This window comes from Monodon monoceros, unplaced genomic scaffold (assembly GCF_005190385.1).
Source record: "Monodon monoceros isolate NGI ecotype Baffin Bay Population unplaced genomic scaffold, NGI_Narwhal_1 Super_Scaffold_11, whole genome shotgun sequence".
NCBI classification, from domain to species: Eukaryota; Metazoa; Chordata; class Mammalia; order Artiodactyla; family Monodontidae; genus Monodon; species Monodon monoceros.
Genome location: NW_021703767.1, coordinates 121,417,682 through 121,443,296, shown reverse-complemented (window position 1 = coordinate 121,443,296; position 25,615 = coordinate 121,417,682). Strand labels below are relative to the sequence as shown.

At 49.6% G+C, this 25,615-nt stretch overlaps 1 protein-coding gene across 10 annotated transcripts in view; it reads left to right on the top strand.

Moving 5' to 3' along the window:
• Nucleotides 1-24,894, top strand: part of PXYLP1 (2-phosphoxylose phosphatase 1) — a 68,470-nt gene extending 43,576 nt beyond the window's left edge. For 9 of the 10 annotated variants that reach the window (XM_029214880.1, XM_029214877.1, XM_029214878.1 and 6 more), the window contains 4 exons: nucleotides 8,000-8,158; nucleotides 9,518-9,644; nucleotides 17,678-17,817; nucleotides 22,526-24,894. In XM_029214880.1, coding sequence (XP_029070713.1) covers nucleotides 8,000-8,158; nucleotides 9,518-9,644; nucleotides 17,678-17,817; nucleotides 22,526-23,463 — 1,364 coding nt within the window. In that variant the 3' untranslated portion in view covers nucleotides 23,464-24,894. Of the gene's footprint in view, nucleotides 1-7,999; nucleotides 8,159-9,517; nucleotides 9,645-11,630; nucleotides 12,899-17,677; nucleotides 17,818-22,525 lie in introns of those variants that run through there. The other variant, XM_029214884.1, reaches the window with a different exon arrangement.
• The last annotated feature ends 721 nt before the right edge of the window (nucleotides 24,895-25,615 follow it).

Sequence of the window (25,615 nt, the reverse complement as noted above, 5' to 3'; positions counted from 1 at the left end):
TTACCTCTTGCGGAACCTGGAACCCCGCTCTGCTTCTCCCCAGTCTCAGGTATCTAGCAGAGAGTGAGATGGCCAGTCTTCACAGCGTCCAGATACCTGAGGCCCCCTTGCCCCCCGCAGTGCGTGGTCTCTCACTGAGGTGGCCTCCCCAAGGCTCTCCCACCCACCTGACGGCTCTTCCCTTTGACCCTTTTCACAGAAGCAAATGACCAGCCTTGACCCACCTTTCTGAGCAGGTGGTTTGGTGGCCTCAGTGGGGTGCAGACCTTTGAAACACAGAAAACTTTTTGCTCTTGGGGAAGGGGGAACAGTGTCCTTGGGCCATAGTGACCCTGTCACCATTCCCACCGGAGCAGGGACAGGAGCACAGTTTCACCTCTGGCAGGACATCCAGCCACACACACACTGCACCATTCACTGTGGGTTCTCTGGGTGGGAAGAATATGTGTGACTCACTTCTTTTTATACCTTAGTATCGATGGCTATTTTATGATGAACACGTGTTTATATGAATTATAAAGATCCCTTTTCATTTTGTAAAAAGATAAAAAATCTCTTCTCGAGGGCGTTGACATTGGAAACCTACTTCCAGGTACACTGAGTTCTTAGCCTGAGTTCATGGACATCTGCATTGTCTTACATGGCTTCAGGGGTACTGTGAACCCCCAGAAATCAAATTTAAAAGTAAGTGTATGCAGTCCTTTTTCAAGGGTGAAGATCATCGGTAGCTCTTATCAGATTCTCAAAGGTAAGGTAGAGGGGATCCAGCCCCTGAGATGGGTAAGGATGTCTGAGGTTCTTTTCGTAGCTCTTTTTGGGGACCTGTCTTGAACGTCTCTCTGATTTCTAGTCTCTGTCATGATTTGGAGTCCTTGGTGCTCGCAGCATCTACCCCAAGGGACCCGGTTAGGTCAAGGCCAGTTACCAGTGGTCCCATAGGAGTGTGAGGTTTCCTGGCTCCTCCAGGAGTCCGCAGCTGGGCACAGGCTCAGGTCGCAGTGGGTCTCCTGCCCCTGCAGTCTGGCCGTCCTGTGGACTTGGGTCTCAGTTGTCAGAAGGAGGTCAGGCAGGGAGGAGATAAGAGCTTGCAGACAGCCTAGGACAGGAACTGAGTCCTCAGCCGCATGAGGCCCCACCCTGTTGTGGACTCTGGTGGTGTAGTTCTGGTTTTTGTTTGAGAATTACACACATTTTTATATTCAGTGCAGGCTGGAGACAGAAGGGGCATTAAAGACGCCTTAGTGGATTGAGGAACACAAAGGGAATTGTGGGAATTACCTGTCAGAGCAAATCATTCTTCTTTGGCAGGCCAGTGAAGGAGAGAATTCAAGAGCCTTTTGGACTATTGGGAGGAAGAAATCGGAGACATCAGGTGACAGGACTAGGGGTGTTTAACTTATGAGAAGGCACCATCTTGGATAAGCAGAATTATTTAAGGGAGTTGTGGCCCCAGGGCTGACTGAGGACAGACTTGAGTGGCACAAGGAAGAGGTGACTCTAGTCCCCTAGGGAGGTGACCAGCCCGGGGCTGAGGTCCCAGCAGGCGTGAGGCAGGCTGTGGAGCTAGGAAGGTGAAAAGCAGGTGCTGGGGCCACGCATCGGCCCCACCAGGTTCTTTGCCGGCGCAGTCAGTGGTGAGACCTCTGGGGCAGCTGAGCGCACAGCCATGGAGACAGAGGTCAGCCAACACTTGCCCACCTGCCCTGGGACACCTGTGGATCCCTGACACCTGTCTGCAACCTGCCAGGGTGTCTATGTAATCAGAGGAAGAGCTGACAACTAAACAACAGCAGGATAACTAAACAACTAAGGCAGGGATGGCAGGAGGTGCCGGTTCCGAGGTCACCTGACTCCCTGTAAAACTGACTCTTCCACATGGGGAAGTTCTCTCTCCTGGAAAGGGCCTTTATTGGCACAGTGGGCTAGTTGCCAGGTCCCATCCCTGGGGCTGTCAGGATAGCAAGGGGAGGGGTCCTGGAGGAGGGGCATGACCGCGCCCACCACAGCACAGGATTGGCATGGGAGAGGAGCCACCCACTGAAGGGAAGGAGGGGCGGTGCTCTGACCCAGGCGTGGGCCCATGGTGCTCCGTCAAAATCTCCTTCCTGTAAAGGCCTGCATACAGCGGGTTCTTCAGGCTAGAGCTGCTGGGAGAAGGTCAGGAAGCAGGTGGATTCTTGTCCTCTGCCCTGGGCCAGAGCCCCCATGTGGAGTGAAGAGCTGGAGGCCGTGGGCACCGGCTTAGTGCCCTGGAGGAGAGGCACTGGCCTGTCTTCGTGCAAGTCAGAGTGACTCCCAGGGAATGAGCTGGCTGCACACACCTGGCTGTAACATGACCCGCTGACTGCATCGCTGGGCATCTGGAAGTAACTAAGGGGGCCTGAGCCCCGAGGCCAGACAGGAAGGAGCCCTCTGCCTAGCGGCCTGTGCTAATTAACTCATGATCTGACCCTGACCCTGGACTGTTTGTTTCTCTCCTTTCCTCTCTTCCGTGGGGGCGTCAATAGAATAAATAAAAATTAAAAGAAGCAAATCATCATTGGATGAAACATCTCTCTTCAGACACGTTCATAGCATTGGCTGCTGAGCAGAGACTTGCTGGTAGGCCATGTTTCACCTGAGGCTCTTCTCGAGCACTCTTAACACCCTCCCCAACTGGACTGTAAGCTCCTGCAGAAGCGCAGAGACCTTAGCCTTTTATTCTCTGAAGACTTCCCAGCAGGTGCTCCATAAATGCTGGATGGCTGGATGGGAGATGCATAAACGCCCGGCCTGGCAGGTCAGCAGGCCTGGCTTACAGGCTGTGGAACCCCAGGCCAGTCCCTTGACCTGCCTCTGCCTGAGGTCCATTGCCTGGTTGATGGTTGCTCTTCCTTGATGAAGTCCGAGGCTGGAAAAAGCAGCGTGGGCCAGTTGGCTCGAATTCTAGTCACAGCTACAGGGATGTCTGCTAATGAGGCACATGGATCCATCCTCTGTACATTGGGGAGGGTGCGGGTGAGACGGGGAGGGCCTACGTGAAACAGCACGTGATTGTTTTACTCTGTGCTTCTAAGAAGTTTGCTAGTTGCCTTTACGAGTGAGGGGGCCCAGGGAACTGCTTTAGAGGTCATGTTCTCTGCCATTATTTGACATTGAGACCTCGCTGGCATCTTCATATACAAGAAGGTTTATGGATGTGAGACAGGATGAAAATGACTGTAGGTGAGATGAGCAGGTAAAGCAGACATAAACGGGAGAGACTCGTATCCACGGGGTGGCTTATGAAGTGTTCTCTTCTGGGAAATCGCACCACAAAGAAATTGCGTGCCCATTGGTGCTGAGTTAATTATCAATTGAAGGCGTCTCCTATTCTGTAATTCATGTTGGCCACAGTGATACTGGGGTCCCAGGGCACTCATGTAGGTTCATGGGGTTTTTTACACCTACATGATGAAACTTGTTATCCTTCCATCTCTGCCTGCCTGCTGTTCCTTCTGACGCTCCCACAGTCCTTTTTTCTTCTGAGCTTCTGTCATCTGCGTGGGATCAGCAGAGCTCCTAATGGTCCTGAGGGCATCGGAGGAGCTGGGGAGGCCTGCCAGGAGAAGCAGCATCCTGCAGCGCCAGGCCCCAGGCGTGGAATCTGCTCCCCAGCCCCCGAATCTGCCCCACAGCCCCCTCTGAGATGAACAAGGCAAGCCCAGGACTCCTAATGGGCAAGTCAGGCAGCAGCCAGGGCAGAGGTGCCTCCAGCCCAGGTCTGCTCCTTTGCAGCCGACCTTTCCCTGGATCCCTGCACGTCAGCCCTGGTGGGACCAACTGGACCAGGCTTCAGAGGTATCTCGATCCAGCCTGCTGCCTCTTGTCTGCTGTGTTTGTCCTCCCTCCTCTTCCTCCTCTCCTCTTCCCCGTGTTGCCAGCTTCATTTCTGCCTTTCAGTCCCAGCTTGGGTGTCTTCTCGAGGAAACCTGCTTGGACGATCCCCAGCCCCCGGGCTGGTCAGGTGACTGCTTTCCCTTAGTGTTCCCACATGAGGATTCAAGAAGGTATTTCACCAGAAGCATGGAGCACAGTGCCTGGCTCAGGGCAGACCTTTAATTCAACAAGTATTTATGGAGGGCCTTCCCTGTGCTGGTTGCTGGGGGAATATAAACTTGAAAGAGACATAGTTCTGGCCCTCTGGACATTTGGGTTGGCGAGTTGATAAACTGTGGACACCTCTGCTTACATGTACTGTAGTGTGAGCTAGGAAGGCAGCAAGAACCAGGTGGGCTCATAGAAGTGGGATGTCCAAACTACTTGGGGATTCGGGGTGGGCTTCCTGGAGGAGGTGACCCCTGGGATGAGTTATGGAGTTGGCCAGATCTGGGAAACAGAGGTTGGGGTGAGGTTAGAGGCATAAGCAAGAGGAGGGAAACGTCCTGAAAAGCATCCTGTGGGAATAGGGGCAGCTCTGAGCAGTTCAGGACAATGAGAACCAAGGTAGGGGAGGGGACGTAGGGAGATGGAGCTGGGGAGACGTCTCACCCCGTGGCCTCTATGCATCAGAACTTCCCCTGATTGTCTGGCATCTGGAGGACCCTTCAAAGGACCCCACATGGACTGACGCTGTGTCCTGGTGACTCAGGAAGGTGCGAAACAGTGGAAGGTAATTTTAACAGCTAGTGGGCGAGGTTGACAGGCCCAGGTGCCAGAGGAAGCAGCAGATAAAAACTTTCTGGATGGAAGGTTTCTTTACCTGTGGCTTTCAAACCATTGCTTCCTTGAGTTGTGGGTGGTTCCTATCTTAGTCTGTTGGGCTGCCAAATAAAAATACCGTAAACTGGCTGGCTTATAAACAACAGAAGTTTATTTCTCACAGTTCTCGAGACTGGGTAGTCTAAGATCAAAGCACTGGCAGATTTGGTGTCTAGTGAGAGCCTACTTCCTAGAAGGCATCTTTTTGCTGTAACCTCACATGGCAGACATGGGGGTGGGGGAGATCTTTGGGGTCTCTTTTATAAGGGCACTAATCCCATTCATGAGGACTCCACCCTCTTGACCATATCACTCCCAAAGGCCTCACCTCCAAATACCATCACCTTGGTAGTTAGGATTCAACATGTGAATCTGGGGGGACATAAACATTCAACTTATAGCAGTTCCCAGGCAGCAGCCCCAACAAGCCTAACCCCATGTGCTCTCAGATAAGCCAGCAAACTGTGGGGACTCTGGGATGTGCAGGGACCCATGCCCCTCTGTCCCTGTGTCACTCATATTATTATCATGTCTCCTTAGCTTCGCTTTTCCCTGGCCCAGACTCAAAGGGAGTCTGCCCACAGGCATGGCCAAGGGGCCAGAACCTGGTACCACTTCATAACAGAGCAGAGTAAAGGATTGAGGGGTGCAGCACAGCCGGAAGGGCTCTGTCATTGACATACTGCCTTAGGACATCTACTTCTCATCATTCTCTTGATCTGGCACAAATCCTTCCATGGTAAATGACCTCTGGACACCAGAGCTATGTATTAGCAGTTCTGGGGCCTTCTAGCTGTTAGGAAGAAAGTGGCTCTAGGACCAGTCAAAGGGCTAATTTGAGTTGGTGAAGGGCCAACTGTAGCTCTGTGGTTGTTGTTTTATCATGAGTAATGAACGAAAATATGCTTATTGAAAAAAAAAGTATATCTAGACATTATAGAAATATGCATATATTTCTATACCTATAGAATATATGTAACATATGCTTATTGTTAATCCATATCTACATATGTACGTGCGTGGATTTGTAAAACAATATAGACAGTTATAGAAAAACAAGTGAAAATACGTCTTCACACCCCATTCTACCCATTCCCCAAAGGCATTGTGATGGATGTCCTTGTAGACATTTTTCTGTTCATTTACATAATAAGAGTGCCTGTGTATTCATACGTTTATGGTTAATTTTTTCTTTCCACAAAAAGGCTTATATAGATATCCAGTGACTTGGTTTATTCACTGCATTTATCTTTGATTCTTTTCCATTCTTTTTAACTGTGGCAGAATATTCCACTGTGGATGTAACATTCTGTTCTGCTGATGAAAGATATTTAGGTCATTTCCCTTTTGTTGTTGTTGTTATAAACAGCGCTGCAGTGAATCTCTTTGGCCATACGTCTTGGTGATGGGAATTGATATCTTTGTCGAATAGATTCCAAGAGGTAGAATAATGGGGTCATGGATAAAGCACATGTAACATTTTAGTGGCGACCGCCAAATACTCCTTCTGAAAAGTCCTTCCAGTTTCCTCTCTCACTTGCAGTATATGGAAATGTAGGTTTCACACCCTTGCCAGTACTGAGATTATTGTTAAAATGTGAATTTTTAGTCTGGTGAGGTGGGGGTGAATCATATCCTATTGTTTTATTTTGTATTTCTTTAAGTATGTATAATGTTGAACATTTTTTCATGTGTTTATTGCCACTGGTATTTATTTTTCTTTAATTAGCCTGCTTATATCCTTTATTGATTTTTCAGTTGTAGGAGATCTGTGCACTTTGGATATTAATAATTTGTAATATAGGTTGCCAATATTTCCCTCTCAGGGGATTGCTTATCTTTTACTTTTGTTTATGACAGCTGTTTGCCAAAGGGAAGTTTTAAATATTTACAGAAGAATTTGTAGGAGTAGCTGGGAGTTTAAGTGGACTTAGACTGGGGATTGAGCCCTGTTTTAGCTGTTGTTCAAATGTATGCGTATATATCATACGATGATTAATAAGCCTTTTAGAAGTTAAATGATTCATGGGCACACCTATTTCTGTGTATTTCCTCAGTTGGCGATGCTAAAAATCCAACTGATATTTTGTAGGGAGTTCCAAATTGGGAACTCTTAGAAAGACTGGGGACCACTGACCCAGAAGATGGACTTACATCTGCTTATAAATAATTGATAAAGTGTATGAACCAGGACTCATTTCGTTGAAAGTAACAGAAACCCAACTCAAACTAGCTGAAATAAGACGACTTTCTCGACTTACAGAACTGGAACATCTAATGGACACTTTGACCACCTCTGGACCCAGGGGCTCGAAGGGTGGATGTCCTCAGGTCTTCCTTCCTCTTTCTGATAACTCTCTTCATTTGTTGGTCTGGCTCATCTCTACTTAGCCTCATTTTCTTCCACTGCAGAGGCTGCCCATGAGCGACAGATGGTTGGGGCAGCCCCAGGTTTCCATTCTTAGAGATCAGCGTCCAGGAGAAAAGGAGCCCCTTTCCCCGTGTCTGTAGTGTACCTCTCTCAAGGAGGCAGGACGGTGTGATTGACAGTTCAGCCGAACCACATGCAAGGGAAGGAGTGGTTCACCAACAGAAAGAACAGTAGATGGACAAACAGAACAGACTGCAGGTCCAGCAGACAGTGGGGGAGAACCTGGTCTGGAGGCAGAGGGGTGAGCTTGAGATGGCTTTCCATCCACCATGTACACCTTGGGCAGCTGCCTCAGCCTCCCCTTGGATCCCTGGCTCTCTGCTCTGTAAAATGGTCTCTTGAGGATTAATGAGCGGATGCCTGTGCTTGGGCTCAGGGGCCCACAGAGTGCAAAGCAGATGACATTAAATGAGATACGTCAGACACCTGTCCAGCACTTTGTAGGCACTCAATAGGTGATGGTTTTCCTCCTTAGTATTTGCCAGAATTCAGAGGCTGTTCAGAACGAAGTAATCGGGTTGCATGAAGTTAGTGTGTCAGTTCTTCCTTTACCACCATGGGTGAGACCCCCTCTCTCTGGGGGGCCCACCTGGTGTTGCGTAGATAATTATTGGTAAGGAAAGGATAATGGCATTGAGAGAAAGAGGCAGGGCTTGGAGGGGGCTCAAGAAACAGTTGAAGCTGACTTTTTGCTACATTGAAGTCCAGCCTAATTCTGAGGGAGTCGATAGTTACGGTGAAAATCCAGCTGCCCTCTGGGCCCGTCTAGCTGGCCTGTGCACCCTATCCCCTACCCCCGCCCCCCGCCCAGGACCATGTGTGTCGTGACCTGCTTTGCTTTCTCTGCAGTCCACCTGATCCCAGTGTCGGCAGCTAAGAATGGAGTGACTAGCAAGAATCGAAAGAGGATCATGCCTGACCCCGTGACGGAGCCCCCCGTGACGGACCCCGTTTACGAAGCCCTTTTGTACTGCAACATTCCACGTGTGGCCGAGCGCAGCATGGAAGGTAGGCCTGGCTGCGCTGCCCAGCGTGGTACCATCTTCAACCAGCATCTAAGGAGCTAGACGGCTACGGCCCAAAGCTTGCAGTTGCCACCAGGCTGTGTCCTTGAATGAGTTTCCACGTCTTAGTTTCCTTGTCTGTAAAATGGGCATAACTTGCCGTCCCTACTCACAGGGCTGCTGGGAGGATTAGGTGACCTCTTTGAGCAGCACGAGGCTCATGATGAGCCCTCCACAAATGTTTGCCATCATCCTGATTATCAGTGAGACAGCAGTGGGATGGAAAGGTGGCCTTGGCTGGCCCTAGGGTGTCACCCTCAGCTAACTCCTCTCCCGGGCGGGCTCTCTCTAGGCTTAGGGCCTCCACAGCATGCCCTGCCGGTGTCTTGAAGTGAAAGTGTAGGAAAATATGATTTCTATGTTGAGTTTTGCCTTTTTGAAAGTGTGTCAAAGAATGATGGTGAATATTTATCTGTTTGTGCCCTGCTGTGTTTCACGAGAGGGAGATTTAAAGCAGAAGTCGTTGTTTCCAGTACTTCTGTGGGCCTCCCCTAGTCTGTGGATGTGCGTGAGGCTACATGAATAGTCCTTTTTCTGCTTTACAATGTTGTGTTAGTTTCTGCTGTATAACAAAGTGAATCAGTTATACGTATACGTGTATCCCCATATCCCCTCCCTCTTGCGTCTCCCTCCCTCCCACCCTCCCTATCCCACCCCTCTAGGTGGACACAAAGCACCGAGCTGATCTCCCTGTGCTATGCGGCTGCTTCCCACTAACTATCTATTTTACACTTGGTAGTGTATATACGTCCATGCCACTCTCTCGCTTCGTCCCAGCTTACCCTTTCCCATACCCCTGTCCTCAAGTCCATTCTCTACGTCTGCATCTTTATTCCTGTCCTGCCCCTACGTTCTTCATGACCTTTTTTTTTTTCCTAAGATTCCATATATATGTGTTAGCATACGGTATTTGTCTTTCTCTTTCTGACTCACTTCACTCTGTATGACAGACTCTAGGTCCATCCACCTCATTACAAATAGCTCAGTTTCGTTCCTTTTTATGGCTGAGTAGTATTCCATTGTATACATGTGCCACATCTTTATCCATTACATGAATAGTCTTGCCCACGTTTCACTGGAGGTCAGGTGACCCCCACCACACCCCAGAGCCTCCCCATGGCTTCCAGGGGGCTGGGGCGTAAGCAGCCCTCTCACGTTCCTGTGCCCTGCCCTGTGAGGCTGGTCAGAGGCCTCCCACCCAGCACAGCACCCTTCCACCACGGCCACCCCTCCCCTCCTCTGCGAGGTCAAAGCGATGGACATCTCCTGGGCGACAACCAGACAGTGTGCTTCTCTCTCGCAGGTCACGCTCCGCATCATTTTAAGCTGGTCTCAGTGCATGTGTTCATTCGACACGGGGACAGGTACCCACTGTATGTCATTCCCAAAACGAAGCGCCCAGAAATTGACTGCACTCTGGTGGCTAACAGGTAAATGGCAGTTTTCCTAAAAGTCATTTTCAAGAATCTGTTGCCTCTGTTGAAATTAAAAGGCTGACCGGAGAATTACAGGATCGGGCAGTGGCCTACACTTGTCCAGTGAGTACTGCTTGCCAGGAGTCTGATCGTCAGAACAATCCTGCAGGGGAATCCCATTTCACAGTTGAGAGGACAGAGGCCCAGAGAGGTGAGAACACCTGCCTAAGGCCACACAGCAGATAAACTGAGATTTCAGCCCAGGCCAGCCTGCTATCTGCAGTCTCCCACCCTGCTATTCTTCAGTTTGAGAAACAACTGGGACGGGGTGCAGTGAGCACTGGGTTAGGAGTCCTCGGACCCTGGCGTGGCCGTTCCATTGAGGGGAGCAGGTAAGTCCCTTAGGCTCTCTGAGCCTCAGCCTTCTGTCTCTAAAATGGGGATGACGCTGCTGACCGGACAGGGATGGGCTGAGGAATAAGTGGGATGATGAGGAGATGCACATTACCAGTTGCAAAGCCACAACCGGAAGACATCTACTTCAACCTTTTCATTCTTCACAGGAGTAGAGACAGCCTGCCCTTGGTTGAGAGCCCTTACGATGAAAAATACTTGAAAAGAGAGTAGAAACTGTGCATGTGGACATGGCATGGCTCTAAAATGAGAGGCACAGTTAGCAATAAAGTGATGGGCCAGGCCTCAGCAAATGTGTCAGGGGACGCATAACCTCCCAAGCAGAGTTTACTGAATGAAGAGAGGAGGCGGGGGAAGTGCTCTGTGGGGATGACGTTCTTTTGATGGAATGCCTTGGGTGCCAGCCCGCCCCGGGCAGCGCCAGCCTGGTGGAACCATGGATTGCCTCCCTGCAGCCAGGGCTGTCCCTTCACAGTGGACTGCAGTGTGGACCCGGGAATTCCAGGTTAACCCTTTGCATCTCAGCCTTCTTACTGTCTAATATCAAGGGGAAGATGAAGTGAACCATTTTATGTAAAAACATCACGAAATACCATGTGACTCTAGGCTTTCATTTCCTGCTGGAGGCCACGAACCTCGCAGCCTGTGGATTTACGTCTTCTTTTCTGTGTTCAGCAAGTACGGATGCATGTCCTTGTGTCCCATGGGCTGGGAAACACCCTGGATGGAGTCCAGCCCGTGTCAGAGCACCGGGCAGTCCCTGGCTTTCTTCCTCGTCTTTAGCCCTCTGTGCTGGCCTTTCTGCTGGGACCCTCGGCCCCTGCCAACCACTGCCTGCCAGCCCCTCACCCTTCAGGCCTTTGCACCTGCCGTTTGGCTTGCTGGCCCCCTTCCAAAGCTCCTTCAAGGCCCCCTGAGATGGTACGCCTTCTAGGAGACCTCTCCCAGTGCGTCAGCAGGGATTCTTTGCTTGTATCAGGCACCGCCACTGCCTCACTCAACCTGAGAAAGGGGGACTTGGGAAGAATCTCAGAACAAAATACTTAACGACCAGACCTTAACTGGCTTAGGACTAGGCAAGGGTGGAGGCCACTTGCTGTGCTGGGTATTAACCCTTTAGTTTCTGGGCTGGAGCATCCAGGGTGGCGGGAGGACACAGGGAGGGCAGCTGGGGGGAGTGGCTTTGCTCCTTCGGGCACAGCAGAGTGTCAGTGTCCTGCCGTTGTACAGGACTTTGAACAGCCCAGGGACAGGCGGGCCACTAGGCCGCTGAGCTGGCCGGACCCAGAGCAGCCTCAAGGGCTTTGTGGGAGGTACCACGCTTCAGCCGGCAGCTCGCAGCTTCTACTCCCCTTTCTCTGGCTGGGCTTCAGGTACCCAGGCGTGAGAATGGGTCTGCCCCCCCAGGCCAGTCTGCTGTTGCTGGAGAGGTCCCTGAGCACCGCGAGGCCTTGAGGGCCACCTGGCTCTTTCCAGGGAAGGGCCCAGTGGGCAGGGCCGCCGGGTGGCGTGCAGGCCTCCAGTGGGCCTGCTGGTGCTCTATGACTTGTCCTCTCAGCATCGTTGTCTGTGCTCTGCCTGCACCACCGGCCCCTCAGGGCACTGAGTCTTATACCTTCCATATCACTGGTGCCCAGCCCGAGCCTGGCATGTAATAGTTGTTGGACTGGGTTGGTTGCAGAATGAATTCAGGAGCCCAGTGAGAATCACAGGTCATCATTGCCTATCATGTATCTATCATAGGAGATTTGAGTCTTGACCATGAAATCCTCTGAGGCCGTTGTCACCGGTTTGATGTAGGGCAAATCCCTTCACCTCTCTGAGCCTCAGTATTCTGTCTGAGAGCATGTGGATAGTAATACGGTAAGTCCCCTGCATACAAACAAGTTCCATTCTGAGAACGCGTTTGTAAGTCCAGTTTGTTCGTAAGTCCAACAGAGTTAGCCGAGGTACCCAAGTTTTACAGATGACACCAGACACGTGAACTAACTTATGTGATCGGACATGCGAACGTACGTTCGCATCTTTGAAAGCTTTGGCGGTTCGTATGTAGGGGACTTACCGTACCTCCCCTAAAACATCCTCGTGAAGTCTACTAAGGTGATGGAGTAAAGCGCTGAGAGCCTGGTTCCCACTGAGAGCTTGAGAAATGGTGTTTCATTTACCAAAGCAGCCTGGAATCTCCCAGGCCCGGCCTCTTTTCCTCTCTGAGTGGTCGTGGTCACAGGGCCAGGTCGGGTCCCAGGGTCCCTCGTTCTGCCACAGCCCTGACGGGGCCACTTCTGGAGCTCCCAGCTGAGAGGTGCAGTTCCTGGGGACCAGCTGCCCCCGCTGCCTCTGCCTCGTTTCCCCCTGGCCTTGGTCTTTTGGTCTAGTTCTATTTCATACAAATACATTCTGTATTTTTAGGAGCTACTTTGAATCGTTTATAGAAAGTGGGTGGAGTATGCATGTTTAATTAATTAATGGCATTTAATGAATTCCATCTTTTATAACAATAAAAGTTGACTTGTCATTATAAACGCACATTTAGTGTAAGAGTGAGCAGGACCCCCAGCTAAGGGGACCCACTCTGGGCCTCTGAACCCCCTGGGACTGTGGGATCTGGGTCACCAGCTGTGCCTGCTGCCTTCGCAGGTGCCAGTTCGGCTTCACGAATTATTAATTTTTATGGCCTCCTCAAAGGCGGAGCGTCCTGAATTGTGCCCATTACTCCCGTCTGGTGAAGGACACTGTCTGGGCTGGCGGCGGGCGTGCAGTGAGCTGAACCAGCAGGAGCCGGACACCCCAGTGTTTCCCTTCCTAAGGACACCTTCCACGACTCTCAGAGTCTTTGTAGTGGAAGCTGCCTCCTCGTGAGTAGTCGTGGGGCTCAGGAACGTTGTCTGGCCGGGAGGTAGAGGCTGACTTGAGAGTTTAGCATGTAGATGGCAGCCGAAGCTGTGGACTTGAACGGTATCACATACAGAGCCTCTGGAGTGAGGTAAGGGCCAAAAACAGAGCCCTATACGAGCACCAGCCAATTACAGCACGGAGAGAAAGGAGGGTCCCAGGAGGAGATGGAGAAGTTGCAACAGGAAGGTGGCAGGAGAGTGATGTTATGAGAGCTGAGGAAGCAGAGTTTCAGGAAGGGGGAGGGGGTGGGTAATCACCTCAAACAGAGCGAAAAGGTCCAGAAAGCTAAAGACTGAGAAAGGTATACTAAGTTTATCTTTTTAGAATTTCGTTTTATTAATAATATAAAATAATGAATTCTTTAATTAGCATAAATTGTAAAAATCCATGCTATGAACTTGTTATGGTTTCTAGCCATATAAGCTTTTTTGAATTGTGTTTCCTGGTAACAGTGTCACTGGTCTTATACCTCTTCTCTGCTCGTCTTAATGATATGTACAGAACTCAGTAGTTGCTCAGATTATGGCTAAAGCACAATAAGTTTTCTTACAGGTGTGTAGATGAGCCTTGGGGTCCCATGTATGCTTTGTGGCATAAATAGGTGTGAAAATGCATATAAAAATGTAAACAAGACCTCTGAAGTGAATGGTTTGAAGGCTTAAGATGGTATAGCACTGCTGGTTCTTTCCATTTTCAATATGAAAATAGATTTCCAATGAGAATACAGTAACGTGGGTTTTTCCTGAAGAAAAATTCATCATCACAGATATAATCATTTCTGTGTTGGTCAGGGTAAGGCTAGGCTGCATGCTGTTATAATAAAGAGAACCAAGGAGGAATTCCCTGGTGGTCCAGTGGTTAAGACTCGGCGTTTTCACTGCTGTGGGCCTGGATTCAGTCCCTGGTCCGTGAACCATAAGCCATGTGGTGCGCCCAAAAAATAAAATAGAGAACCAAGAATGCATTGCCTTAGATAATAGAAGTTTATCTCTTGCGTGAAGGTCTGAGATGAGTGTTCCAGGTTGTATAACTTGGCTTTGCCTGGTCATTCAGGGCCCCAGGTTCCTTCCAGGTTGTTGCTCCCACCGTGCCCTAGGCATGTCTACGTGACTGAACCTGGGTTGCTGCAGTGCCTGAATAGTGGCCAGAGGGAAGGAAGAGAGTGTGAAGGGGCCACGCCCGTGATCTGAAAGCCTAAACACAGACTGGCATACATCCTTCCATTCCACTGGAGAATACTTAGTCACGTGGCTCTGCCTGACCACTAGGACTTCAGAAATGGGCTCTAACCAAGTTCCCAAGAAGAGGAGAATAGATTTCATTACATAGCTGTTAAAGAATAAACAGAGCCAGAGGACAGATAAAGTAGTAAAAACAGATCTTATTCAGGAGTTAATGCAGAAGGGTAGAACTGGACTCAGTTCCAAATACAGCACGGACAAGTGGGGTTTTATAGCCCAGGAGCAGGGTGTGGGTCAGTGGATGGGGAATTACTATGAGGAGACATCAGGGGTCAGGGGGTTCTGGCTAAACTCACTCCACGGGACTCTTGCTGAAGGCAGACCAGGGTGATCAGATACCACCGGGGGTGAGGAATTTGATCACGTATCAAGGGTGATCAGATATCAAAAGTGGGAGAGTCTGGCTAAACAGACTTAGCAGGATTTTTGCTGAAAATGGGCAATGCAAAGACAGATATAAATCCAAAGAAAATGAAAGTCCAGAGGTCAAGGCTTGGATGGGAAGAGGGTTCAGAGGAGACGAAAATTTGGTCAAAGAGAGTCTGTTACCAGTAACAGTCTCACTCACAACAGCCTTTATTTTTAATATTTCCATCAAAATCTGGATACTTTAATAAACACTGTGGGAACTTGCCATATTCGTTGCTACAGATTAAGAAGGCTTGGACTTCTCTTGAAGCATTGAAGGTTGGGGCACTTCCCAGTTGAAATCATTTCCATGTGCTTCTGAGGTATTTACCATGCGCTGGGTACCCTCTCCACTGCAGGGATGGAGCAGTAGATGCAGTAGGCGGTACTAATCTCGGGTGGTTTTGGCTGTGTCAGCTTGAAGTGGGAATCTCAGTTGCCTGACTGGGGATCGAACCCAGGCCACAGTGCTGCCCTGGCCTGCTTTGAAGAAAGAAATCAGCAAAGAGACAAAAAGTAGTGAGGCAAGTAAAGTGTTTATTAGGAGAGAAGATACGCGCGGAGAAAGCACGGGCGGGCTCAGAGAGAGAGAAAGAGAGCCGTGGGCTTTTGGGGTGGGTTAAACCACTTATATGGAGGCAGTTCTGCGTTTCCAGTCATCTTGCTTTGTCTGGCTTGGAGTCCATATCTCGTCTGGCTCAGGGCCCTACCCTGGGTGCACGTGCATCTTTTAGCCAAGATGGACTCGGGCGCTGGGTTCCCTGAGACGTTGACAGAACACATTATGGTCTAGCACCCCCTCCCCTGAGGATCCTTTCTGCACATGCGTAGCTTGGGGGTCTCCTTGACCTCCAGAATGAGAAATATGTGGTCTCTTTATCTTTGATCTCGGCAGGACTCAGCTCCTCCTGGCTCCCGCCATTGTCTTTATCTTGGAGTATCTGTCCACAGGGGACAGACTTCAGCTGCTCAGCCTGGGGCCCGTCTGTCTCCTGCCTCAGGGTCTGGTCATTCAGATCCAGGACAGGCCCAGGGACTCAGGTTACCTGGTCCTCTTCCTGATTAAAAGTCTTTTGTTCTTCTCTTCCGTAAGTGAAGTTATTCTTCCACGAATCGTCATCTTTCCATATCAAAAACACGTTTCCAGGGCTCCCCTGGTGGCGCAGTGGTTGAGAGTCCGCCTGCCGATGCAGGGGACACGGGTTCGTGCCCCGATCTGGGAAGATCCCACATGCCGCGGAGCGGCTGGGCCCGTGAGCCATGGCCACTGAGGCTGCGCGTCCCGGAGCCTGTGCTCCGCAGCGGGAGAGGCCACAACAGTGAGAGGCCCGCGTACCGCAAAAAAAAAAAACACGTTTCCATGAATACAGTTAGATATTAATGCACCATTAAGGAGTCAGATTCCCTGAAAACTTTCAGTAGTGAAATTTCATTTCTAAAACTGGTAGCAAAGCTTTTCTTAGATCCTCAAATACCACCAACCTGAGATAATGGCCCGGAGCAGAACATTTGACTCCTGTTGATGGATAGCCTTTGTTTATGTGGATTTGTTTTGGCGGCCTCATTATCAGTCCGGACATTTTATTTCACAGTTTGCAAATATTTATGTGTTTTAGCCTCAGGGAGAATAACACATTCTCTGTTTTTATGGAAAGCCATAATGCCCTATAGCAATCCAGGGTGATTTATTAGACTATATACTGTATGTCAGGATTAGCATCCTCTAATTTTAAAACATATTTCTAGAATGGATTTTTTTCTTTTTAGCTTTATGTTTTTGAAAGATAAACCCATTTTGGCAGCCATTGTAAAAGCACTGCCAAAGTTAATTAGGCTTTCAGACAGCGGGGGTCTGCCATTAAACAATTTATCTTTGCTTCTTTTCGTGCTCATTTAGTTTAGTCGGGAACTACTCTATCTGTCCACCTCTGTTCAGCTGGAAATGTATAAACGTTCATAGGCCATTTCATTATTTAAAGAAAAGGTGTGTGTACTCATAGGTCATCTCATTATTCAGAGAAAATGTGTATGTATTCATGGGTCATTTCATTATTCAGGGAAATTGTGTATTAGTGACTAGAACAATAGATCTTGATTTATCGTGTGTACTTCATGGCAGAAATATAAGTAATGTCAGATCTCATAAATAACCTGGTGTGTTGTTTTTTTTTCACTATTCATCCCCACCCCGCATGCAGTGAGATTACCATATGTGCAAAATGCATAGTGAGCTGTAGAGATCTGGGTTATCTTAAGCAGTTGACTTTCTTCACAGGAGATTTTCCAGAGGTCATACAAGTTAAGGATTAAGGGTTACCCCAGTGAAGGCCGGGATGCATTTTCTAGGAGGAAGAGGCAGCATGTGGAAAGTCTGGGAAGCATGAAAGAACAGGTGTGCAGGGCCCACAGAAGGCGGATGCTGTGCGTGGCCAGAGCACAGCACTAGGGAACCCTGGGCCTCAACGTGAGGCAGGGCCAGAGTAGACTGACGGCTGTGCGTGGCTTCTTGGGAAGGTGGCACCGTGGAAGAGCAGTGACAGTCGGGGTTGCCTTCTACGTCGACCTCACTGGCTGTGGAGGAGGCAAGATGTGACTGCAGGCAGGCCAAGGAGGGGCCCATGCCATCCAGACAGAAGCTGACTGAGGCAGACCCTGCTCAGGGACGCAGGGATACAGGAGAGAGGGGCAGAGAAGCCCAGGAGGACACATGTGCAGGGCGCAGGGGAGGGAGAAATCGAGGAGGACCCACAGCCTCGGCTTGGCTGCCTCGGGTCGGGGGGTTGGTGGCCTCCTGGAGGGGGAGACAGGAGTGGGGCGGCCTGGGGAACCGGGTGGATAAGGTCAATGCTGACTTCCACGGTGGTGAGGATGATGGGCACTTCGGTGGAGGGCGGGGTCTCGGGCTGGCCTTTCGGAGTGGGGATTTTATGTGTAGGTGGCAGCGGGCAGGTAATCTTGAAACTGGACTGTACTGTTATTGTGGGTGAGAAAGGTCTTGGCTCACTTGGGATCCTGCTTGCTGAGGCTGAAATCGTCACGGACAGTTTTGGAGCACGCTAACCACTAACTCTCTCTGTGTTGCCTCTTTAGGAAACCGTATCACCCTAAACTGGAGGCTTTCGTGAGTCACATGTCCAAAGGATCCGGAGCCTCTTTCGAAAGCCCCCTGCACTCCCTGCCTCTTTATCCCAGCCACCAGCTGTGTGAGATGGGAGAGCTCACGCAGACAGGTATGTGGGGCTGCCCCTCCCCTACTCAGTCTCCCACCCGCTCTTGTATTTGGCGGACGCGTGTATCGGGGCCTCCTGGGAAAGACACTGTGGGCGCAGGGGTGAGTAGGGCCAGCACCTCAAGTAGCTGTGTGCCCACCAAGGTATCTGATTCAACATGTGATTTCTAAATATTAAAAATAACCTTTTGGGCTTCCCTGGTGGCGCAGTGGTTGAGAGTCCGCCTGCCGATGCAGGGGACGCAGGTTCGTGCCCCGGTCCGGGAAGATCCCACATGCCGCGGAGCGGCTAGGCCCGTGAGCCATGGCCACTGAGCCTGCGCGTCCGGAGCCTGTGCTCCGCAGCGGGAGAGGCCACAACAGTGAGAGGCCCACGTACCGCAAAAAAAAAAAACAAACAACCTGTTTTCTTATTACAATATTTCTTATTTCTTATTATATGTTCATGGAAGAGAAAGCAGGAAAGACAAGCAAAAGGAAGAAAATTTAAAGCACTCATAATCCCACCAAAGAAATGAATAATCTTTCTTCCTGTGTTTATATCTGCATGCACTCGTGGGCGTGCACACACACACACACACACACACACACACTCATTCTCACAGGTGGTATCTTCCTAAACAGTTTTGTAACCTACTTTTTCACTTAACAATATGTTGAGATCATCTTTCCCTATCAATCAATGTGCATCAACAACGTCATTTCTGACAGCTTCATATTATTCCACTATGAATGGGCCATGACTCATGTAACCAGTCCCATGTTCTTAGCTACTTCAGACAAAACAGCTGAAAGGTTTTAATGCAGCAGATCTCAGGGAGACACGCATATGGCAGAGCCCCACTGCGCGTGGAGTTTGTCTGGCTTGTGTGTTCCTCGCAGAAGCCCATCTCTCCCTCCGCAGCCCTGTTCATACCGCTGTGTTGCCAGTTCACTGTCAGCGTAGGTTGGTGATTTAACAGTGGGGTCACCTTTGTCGGTACGAGAAGGAACTGGTGGTCCCCTAAGAGGTTCCAGCTTCCTACTTCCTCAGTCTGGGACCTTAAAGGACTTTTGTGTGGCCACCAGCCTTTCTGGAGGAATCAAGGCGACCGATTGGCCACGTTCTGTTTCTTGACCCACCAGCATCTTAGGACCTCAGCTTTGATGGAAGGAAGGTCTCTGTCCTGTACTTGGCCCTGTTGGTTTCGCCATGTTTTGAAAGCCATTATTATTGGGGATACAGAGTGACAGAGTGGGGCAAGCTTAAGTCTCTGGAGGACTAGCCTTGAATAAGGAGTTTTGTCAAAAGCTTTTCCTAATTAGTTCACGTGCACAAGCTCTGCATTAGTTTAAAACAGGAGTTCTCCTCCTACCAGATCCAGCACCCCCTTTTATTAACAAGTGTTTTGTGGTGCTCCCTGAACTATCCTGAAGTGAAATTCGAGTATAACTTTTCTATATACATAATTTTAAAAAACAGTTATGTCAGGCACCCTAATTGTAATATGAAGTAGAAACAACAGGAAACTAATTTATTATATAATTCTGTATATCTCAGTATAAATGCCTGAGCGCACCTTTGTTAGAAAATAGGATGAAATAAATCAATTGCTTGCACTTCAGTGTAGGTTGATGTGTGTCACAGCTACAGATGCAGACTGATCAAGGGATGTGTATTGGTGACTCTACTACTCCGTGTCAGGACATGATTTTTTTTGACAAGTTGTGATCAAAACAAAAGACACGTGTCCCTTAATTTATATTGCATTTCTGGAAAATTCAGTGGATGTTAATGTTATGCAAAAATGGTTTTGTGTTTATAGACACAAACAACCAGATTTGAGATTGAAGTATTTAAACAGGGTTTTCACATGAGGGAATGTCTTATACACTCAAAAGTTACGTGGAACAGAAAACAGTTCCTTGTGAAGACTGTCTGGCCCTTGGACCCCACCCACGAGGGATTGGGAACGTGCTTCCCCATATTATTGTGACAACCCAAACCCTCCCTGAGGGCAGAACCGTGCTTGCCTAGAACCACTGATTGCAAGTAATAGAAACCAACTCAAGCGGAAAAAGGACATTTATTATAAGGATTCAGGGTGACTCACAGACTCTTAAGGGCAAGAATATGACCAGACCTCCAGAAACTGGTACCAGCAATAAAGAAGCTGTCTGTCCCTACCTCTGTGGTTTTGCTGTGTGTCTGTCAACAGAGACAGTCCTAGCCACGTGTAGAGATGAATTTACACGTTCAAGTTCCTGAGGGAATCTGACGGGGTCCTGAGGGTCAGCGTCCGTCATCTGGCTAGGAAGTCAGGGTAACTGCACCGAGCAGCTATTCATTCTAACCTTTCTTCCCCGTTGACCTGTGATCATCATCGTTTTCTAAATTAGCACTACCCTAGAAATCATTTTTGCGGTTGTTTGCTCCTATTCCCGCTTTCTCTTTTAGTGGTCACTTTTATCTTCTATTTGAAATTTCACATCGCTGTTAGAATCATCATTTGTAAATGGCACACTTTGGGCACCCCACAGGAGCTGTGTAAGATGTGACTGATCATAAGTGCCTACTCTGTCCCAGATGCTTTGACAGCTGCCGCATGTAGGGAAGGGGCGGTGGCTGGATGACTGAGATGCTGTCCTAAAGGAACCTGCAGCTGCAGTGGTACAGCGCATGGAGACGCCTGAGGGTGTTGCTGCAAGTCGCAGGCTCTTACAGAGTAAACACGGGTTTTGGAGTAGACAGACCTGTGAAACGGGGCTCATAACATCTTCCCGACAGCGCTGGTGGCAAGCTGCAGCAGACAGCATGTGTAAAGCGCCCAGCACAGTGCTAGCATATGCTAGGCTCAGTGTATGCAGCTGTTGCCTTAGCGGTCCAGCGGCCTGTGCAAACAGGAGGGAATGATTGATTGGACCTCTGGGGAGCGGGGGAGGAGGAGGGAGACAGAGAAGGTAGTATTGGAGCCAGGATGAGGATTTCACTGGGAAGAGAAAGGGAAGGGCGTGAACAGAGGCATGAAGATGCAGGCCGTGTTTGGAGAGAAGGAGAAGCCCTGAATGGGTAGTGTTTCTGCAGGAACATGTAGGGAGGAGGTGATGTGAGCACAAGGTTGGGCCGGGGCAGGGGCTGGAGTTCTGCTCGGCCACGTCCTAACTGTGAATGGCTTGGGCCTCAGTTTCCTCACCTGTAAAATAAGGAAAAGGGGGATAATGATAATATGCCTTCTTCGCTGGGTTTTCTTGAGGATTAAAGGAGAAAGGTTGGCACACAGTAAGCGCGCCAACCTTAATGTACATAGCCTCAGAATACAGGGTAGGCCCAGAGGGGAACGGGGGTAGACACACATTCTGGATGTTTGTCACTCATGGCTGGTCCCTTCGTGCGGGTCATTTGGAAATGCGAAGACCTGCCCCAGCCCAGATCTCTCAGGGAATTCTGTCAATACTCTTCATTCAAAGTAGGACCTAGACATCCTTCTTTTTTTTTTTCCTGAGCTATTCCCCTTCCTGGGCCAACACCATTCCCTCTGTCTCACGCATTTCAGCCTGAAGTCGTCTCATCTTTGTGGTGGGGCTTTTCAAACCATTCGGGCACCTGAATAAGTGGCATTACTGGTCATAGGGCCTGCCTGTGATTGACACTCTCGGAGAATGCAGATCTTGCACTGAAATTCCATCCCAACATCCCGTTGGCTGCAGGGTGAGCTTGCTTTCATCTTGGACCACCTTCTCCTGCTTGAAGATAAGACTTTTGCAGTTTTTTTCCTTTTTTTTTTTTCAAGATACTATACTGTGGTATAGTTCCTGTGTGTAGTTCGAAACTATGACAACTAAAGGGTAAACTTAAAATTCACGCTCCTACCCATGTTCCACCTCCCCCCCCATTTCTGTGCCCCCATCATCCCCAGGTAACCATTGTGCATCCCCGCAAAATTTTTCTATGCAAAACACAGGCAGCTGCCGATACACGTTCTTATTTTCCCCTCATTTTTATTTAAAAGCAGCATGATCAACATACTGCTCTGCAGTTTGCTTTTTTTTTCCCCCCAAATATTCTGAGTACCTGGGAGATCATTCCAGATCCATACAGAGACAGTATCCTTCGTGATGAGCCGGTAAAGCCCTAGCAGGATTGGGCAGAATGGACCCAGAAGGTGAGCAGAGAGCCTTCAGCTGGGACAGTAGGGAGGATGGTGTGAAGGAGGGGACGTCCTCAGAGTGAGGGGACTAGGCAGCCAGCAAGTGACTTGTTCTCCTTGCCTGACAGATTTCCATGAACTCCCCGGGCACACTGAGGAATGATTTGTCCCAGCGCAGGAGGGAGAAAGCTCTCCTTAGGCCCCTGCCAGTTACCTCCTAGACGTCCACCAGTGCGATGGTTCCTACCCTCTGAGCCCCGCCAGTCACATCCCTCCTCCAGGGGAGGGACCAGTCAGAAGGGAGGAATCAAGGCAGATAAAGGGTCCTTGTGCTTCCCAGAAAGGTGTGGGTCCAGAGGACCGGGCCCCGCTCTGCTCGTCCCTTTGTGGATAACCCTGAGGGGCTCCCTTTGCACGCTGATGTGAGCCCGTTCTCGGGGCTTCTACACACTGGGGGCCAGGCTCAAGGATGTTATCGTTTGCCGTCTAAAGCATTCCAGAGTTGGACGGGCCTCGACTCCCCGTGCTGTTCCTTCTGCTAAGCTGGTAGCAAGGCAAGCGTGTGGCACTCTTGTGTTTCAGGGGTTGTGCAGCATCTGCAGAACGGCCAGCTGCTGAGGGACGTCTACCTGAAGAAACACAAACTCCTGCCCAGTGACTGGTCCACAGAGCAGCTTCGCTTAGAGACCACTGGCAAAAGCCGGACGCTGCAGAGTGGGCTGGCTCTGCTTTATGGCTTTCTCCCAGATTTTGACTGGAAGAAGATTTACTTCCGGCACCAGCCCAGCGCTCTGTTCTGCTCCGGGAACTGCTACTGCCCGCTGAGGAACCAGTACCTAGAAAAGGAGCAGCGTCGGCAGTACCTGTTGCGTTTGAAAAACAGGCAGCTGGAGAGGACCTACGAAGAGATGGCCAGGATCGTGGACACCTCCACCAAGCAGCTCCGCGCCGCCAACCCCATAGACGCCATGCTCTGCCTCTTCTGCCACAACGTCAGCTTCCCCTGCACCAGGAATGGCTGTGTTAACATGGAGCACTTCAAGGTGATCAAGAGGCATCAGATAGAGGACGAGAGCGAGAGGCGGGAGAAGAAACTGTATCTGGGGTACGCGCTCCTGGGCGCCCACCCCATCCTGAACCAGACCGTGGGCCGCATGCGGCGCGCGGCAGAGGGCTGGAAGGAAGAGCTCTTTGCTCTCTCCTCTGCTCACGACGTCACTCTGGCCCCGATTCTCAGTGCCTTGGGCCTTACAGAAGCCAGGTTCCCGAGGTTCGCGGCCAGGTTGATCTTTGAGCTCTGGCAAGACAGAGAGAAGCCCGGCGAGCACTCCGTCCGGATTCTCTACGATGGTGTCGATGTCACGTTCCACACCTCGTTCTGCCAGGATCACCACAAGCGGTCTCCCAAGCCCATGTGCCCCCTCGAAAACTTCGTCCGCTTTGTCAAAAGGGACATGTTCGTGGCCCTGGGTAGTGGTAGCACTAATTATTATGATGCGTGTCACAGGGAAGGATCCTAAAAGGTACGTGGTGCGGCGCTAACAGAATCTATGCCAATACAGAGGGATGGGAAAGGTCCGCTTCTAGTTCTTTCGGTTGCTAAGGGTACAAGGTGATTTTTAAAGGCCGGAAATCATGCTTGGGGGCCACATAGATTTAGGGTTGAACAGTGAATATGTTGCTGTAATTGGGTACTTGAGTTACTTGGTACACAGTGGCCAGTTCACAGAGAGAGGAAGGTACTTTATCATAGCCAGACTTTGCTTAGGGTGCCAGAACAATGCGTCAGTACCCAAAGCTGCCAACCCACTTATGTGTTCTTTTGATCTGCCTTGGTACTGTATGATGGAACCAGCAAACCTCAGCCAGAAGTTTCTTCATCTGGGACAGTCTTACCTTGTCCTTGTTCAGTGAACAATTTCCTGAAGTGATTTATCTAAAATAGGGGTAGGCAAACTTTTTCCGTAAAGGGCCAAATAGTAAATATTGTAGACGTTTTGGACCCAAAGGCCACATATAGCATCTGTCACAGCTACTCGATTCTGCCCTTGTAACTTGAAAGCAGCGACAGACAGCGCGTGAATGAATAAGCATGGCTGTGTTCATAGGCCGCACAGAGCGGGCACTGGGCCAGGTGTGGCCCGAGGGCTGTAGTTTGCTGATCCCTGTTCTAAAAGCTAGGCTCTACCACAATTGCACTTGCAGCACTTTGCCAGAGAACCAGTTGAATACCCAGAATTATTCAGTGGTGCCTCCAGTAACTTCTGCTAGAAACACAGAATCTGGTCTGTATCCGACATTATAACACAACCTGAGGGGAAGTAAACATTGAGTCAAGAGGAATCATAGAAAAATTATTAGAATATTACTTGATGTTCATGATTATGGTATAAGGTAGTTCTGAGTATGTCTTAAATATTTGTCTGCTGTAGTCTATTTGCTGTACATGCTGAAATTTTTGTATTCCGTTTAGTATTTTTATAGTCTAGGGAAATATTTTCTAAGACGAGTTTGAGATGTGCTCTGATTCCTCTGACATATTCAGTTTACTGTATCTGCTTGGGGGTTAGAAGGGAGCCGGAAGCTGAATTCAGGCACTTTCTTCCAGTAGAACTAATCATGGCTCATTGCCTTCGACGAGCAGTAGAATTGGATCGATTTTTAAACCATTTTCGTGTTTCAAATGGTACATTCGAATTGAGTTTTAAATAAGTTTTTGGAAGAAGTTTGTTACTAGATAGTTAAATAATCTTTATAAGGTATTTTATATATTAGAAGCAATTATAATTAAATCTGTGAGTTCTGACTAAAATGGTGCTAGCTCTGTGCGAAGAAATATAAAGTGGGATTCCCCGATGTCGCTGGTATTCCAGCCTTTTCTGTTTGTTTTTTGTCCAGTGTTGCATTTGAATACATCCGTTTCTATTAATAAATTTTTGAAGATTACTCGTACACACAACTCATGGTTTGTACCTGTAAGTCACTCTGTTTCCTTTCAAGTGAGTTCATGTGTTTTTTTAATTTATCTTTTTTTTAATAAACAAAAGCATTTTAAATTAGAAAGCTCTACAGCAGGGGTCCCCAACCCCCAGGCCACAGACCACAGCCTGTTAGGAACTGGCCGCACAGCAGGAGGTGAGCTGCAGGAAGGCGAGTGAAGCTTCACCTGCCGCTCCCCATGGCTCCCCATCGCTCACATGACCGCCTGCACCATCCCCCATCCCCCCACCCTGTCCGTGGAAAAACTGTCTTCCACGAAACCAGTCCCTGGTGCTAAAAAGGTTGGGGACCGCTGCTCTACAGTACACGTGGGTAAGGGAGTGCCAGGCCCCAGCCTAGTGTGGCCAGCCACAGGCCAAGCTGGGCCCTCAGGGGTGATGGGAAGGGACAGCAGTCCTGCACTGGGCCACAGAGGGGCTGCAGCTTCCTTCTCTGACAGCAGCATCAGGGCTCGGTGGCCAAGAGGATGTGTCACAGCTGGTGGCCTTGGACTGGGTGAAAACTTGTCCCCAGAGCTGCTTTTTTTTTTTTTTTTTTTTTTGCGGTACGCGGGCCTCTCACTGTTGTGGCCCCTCTCCCGTTGCGGAGCACAGGCTCCGGACGCGCAGGCTCAGCGGCCATGGCTCACGGGCCTAGCCCCTCCGCGGCATGTGGGATCTTCCCGGACCGGGG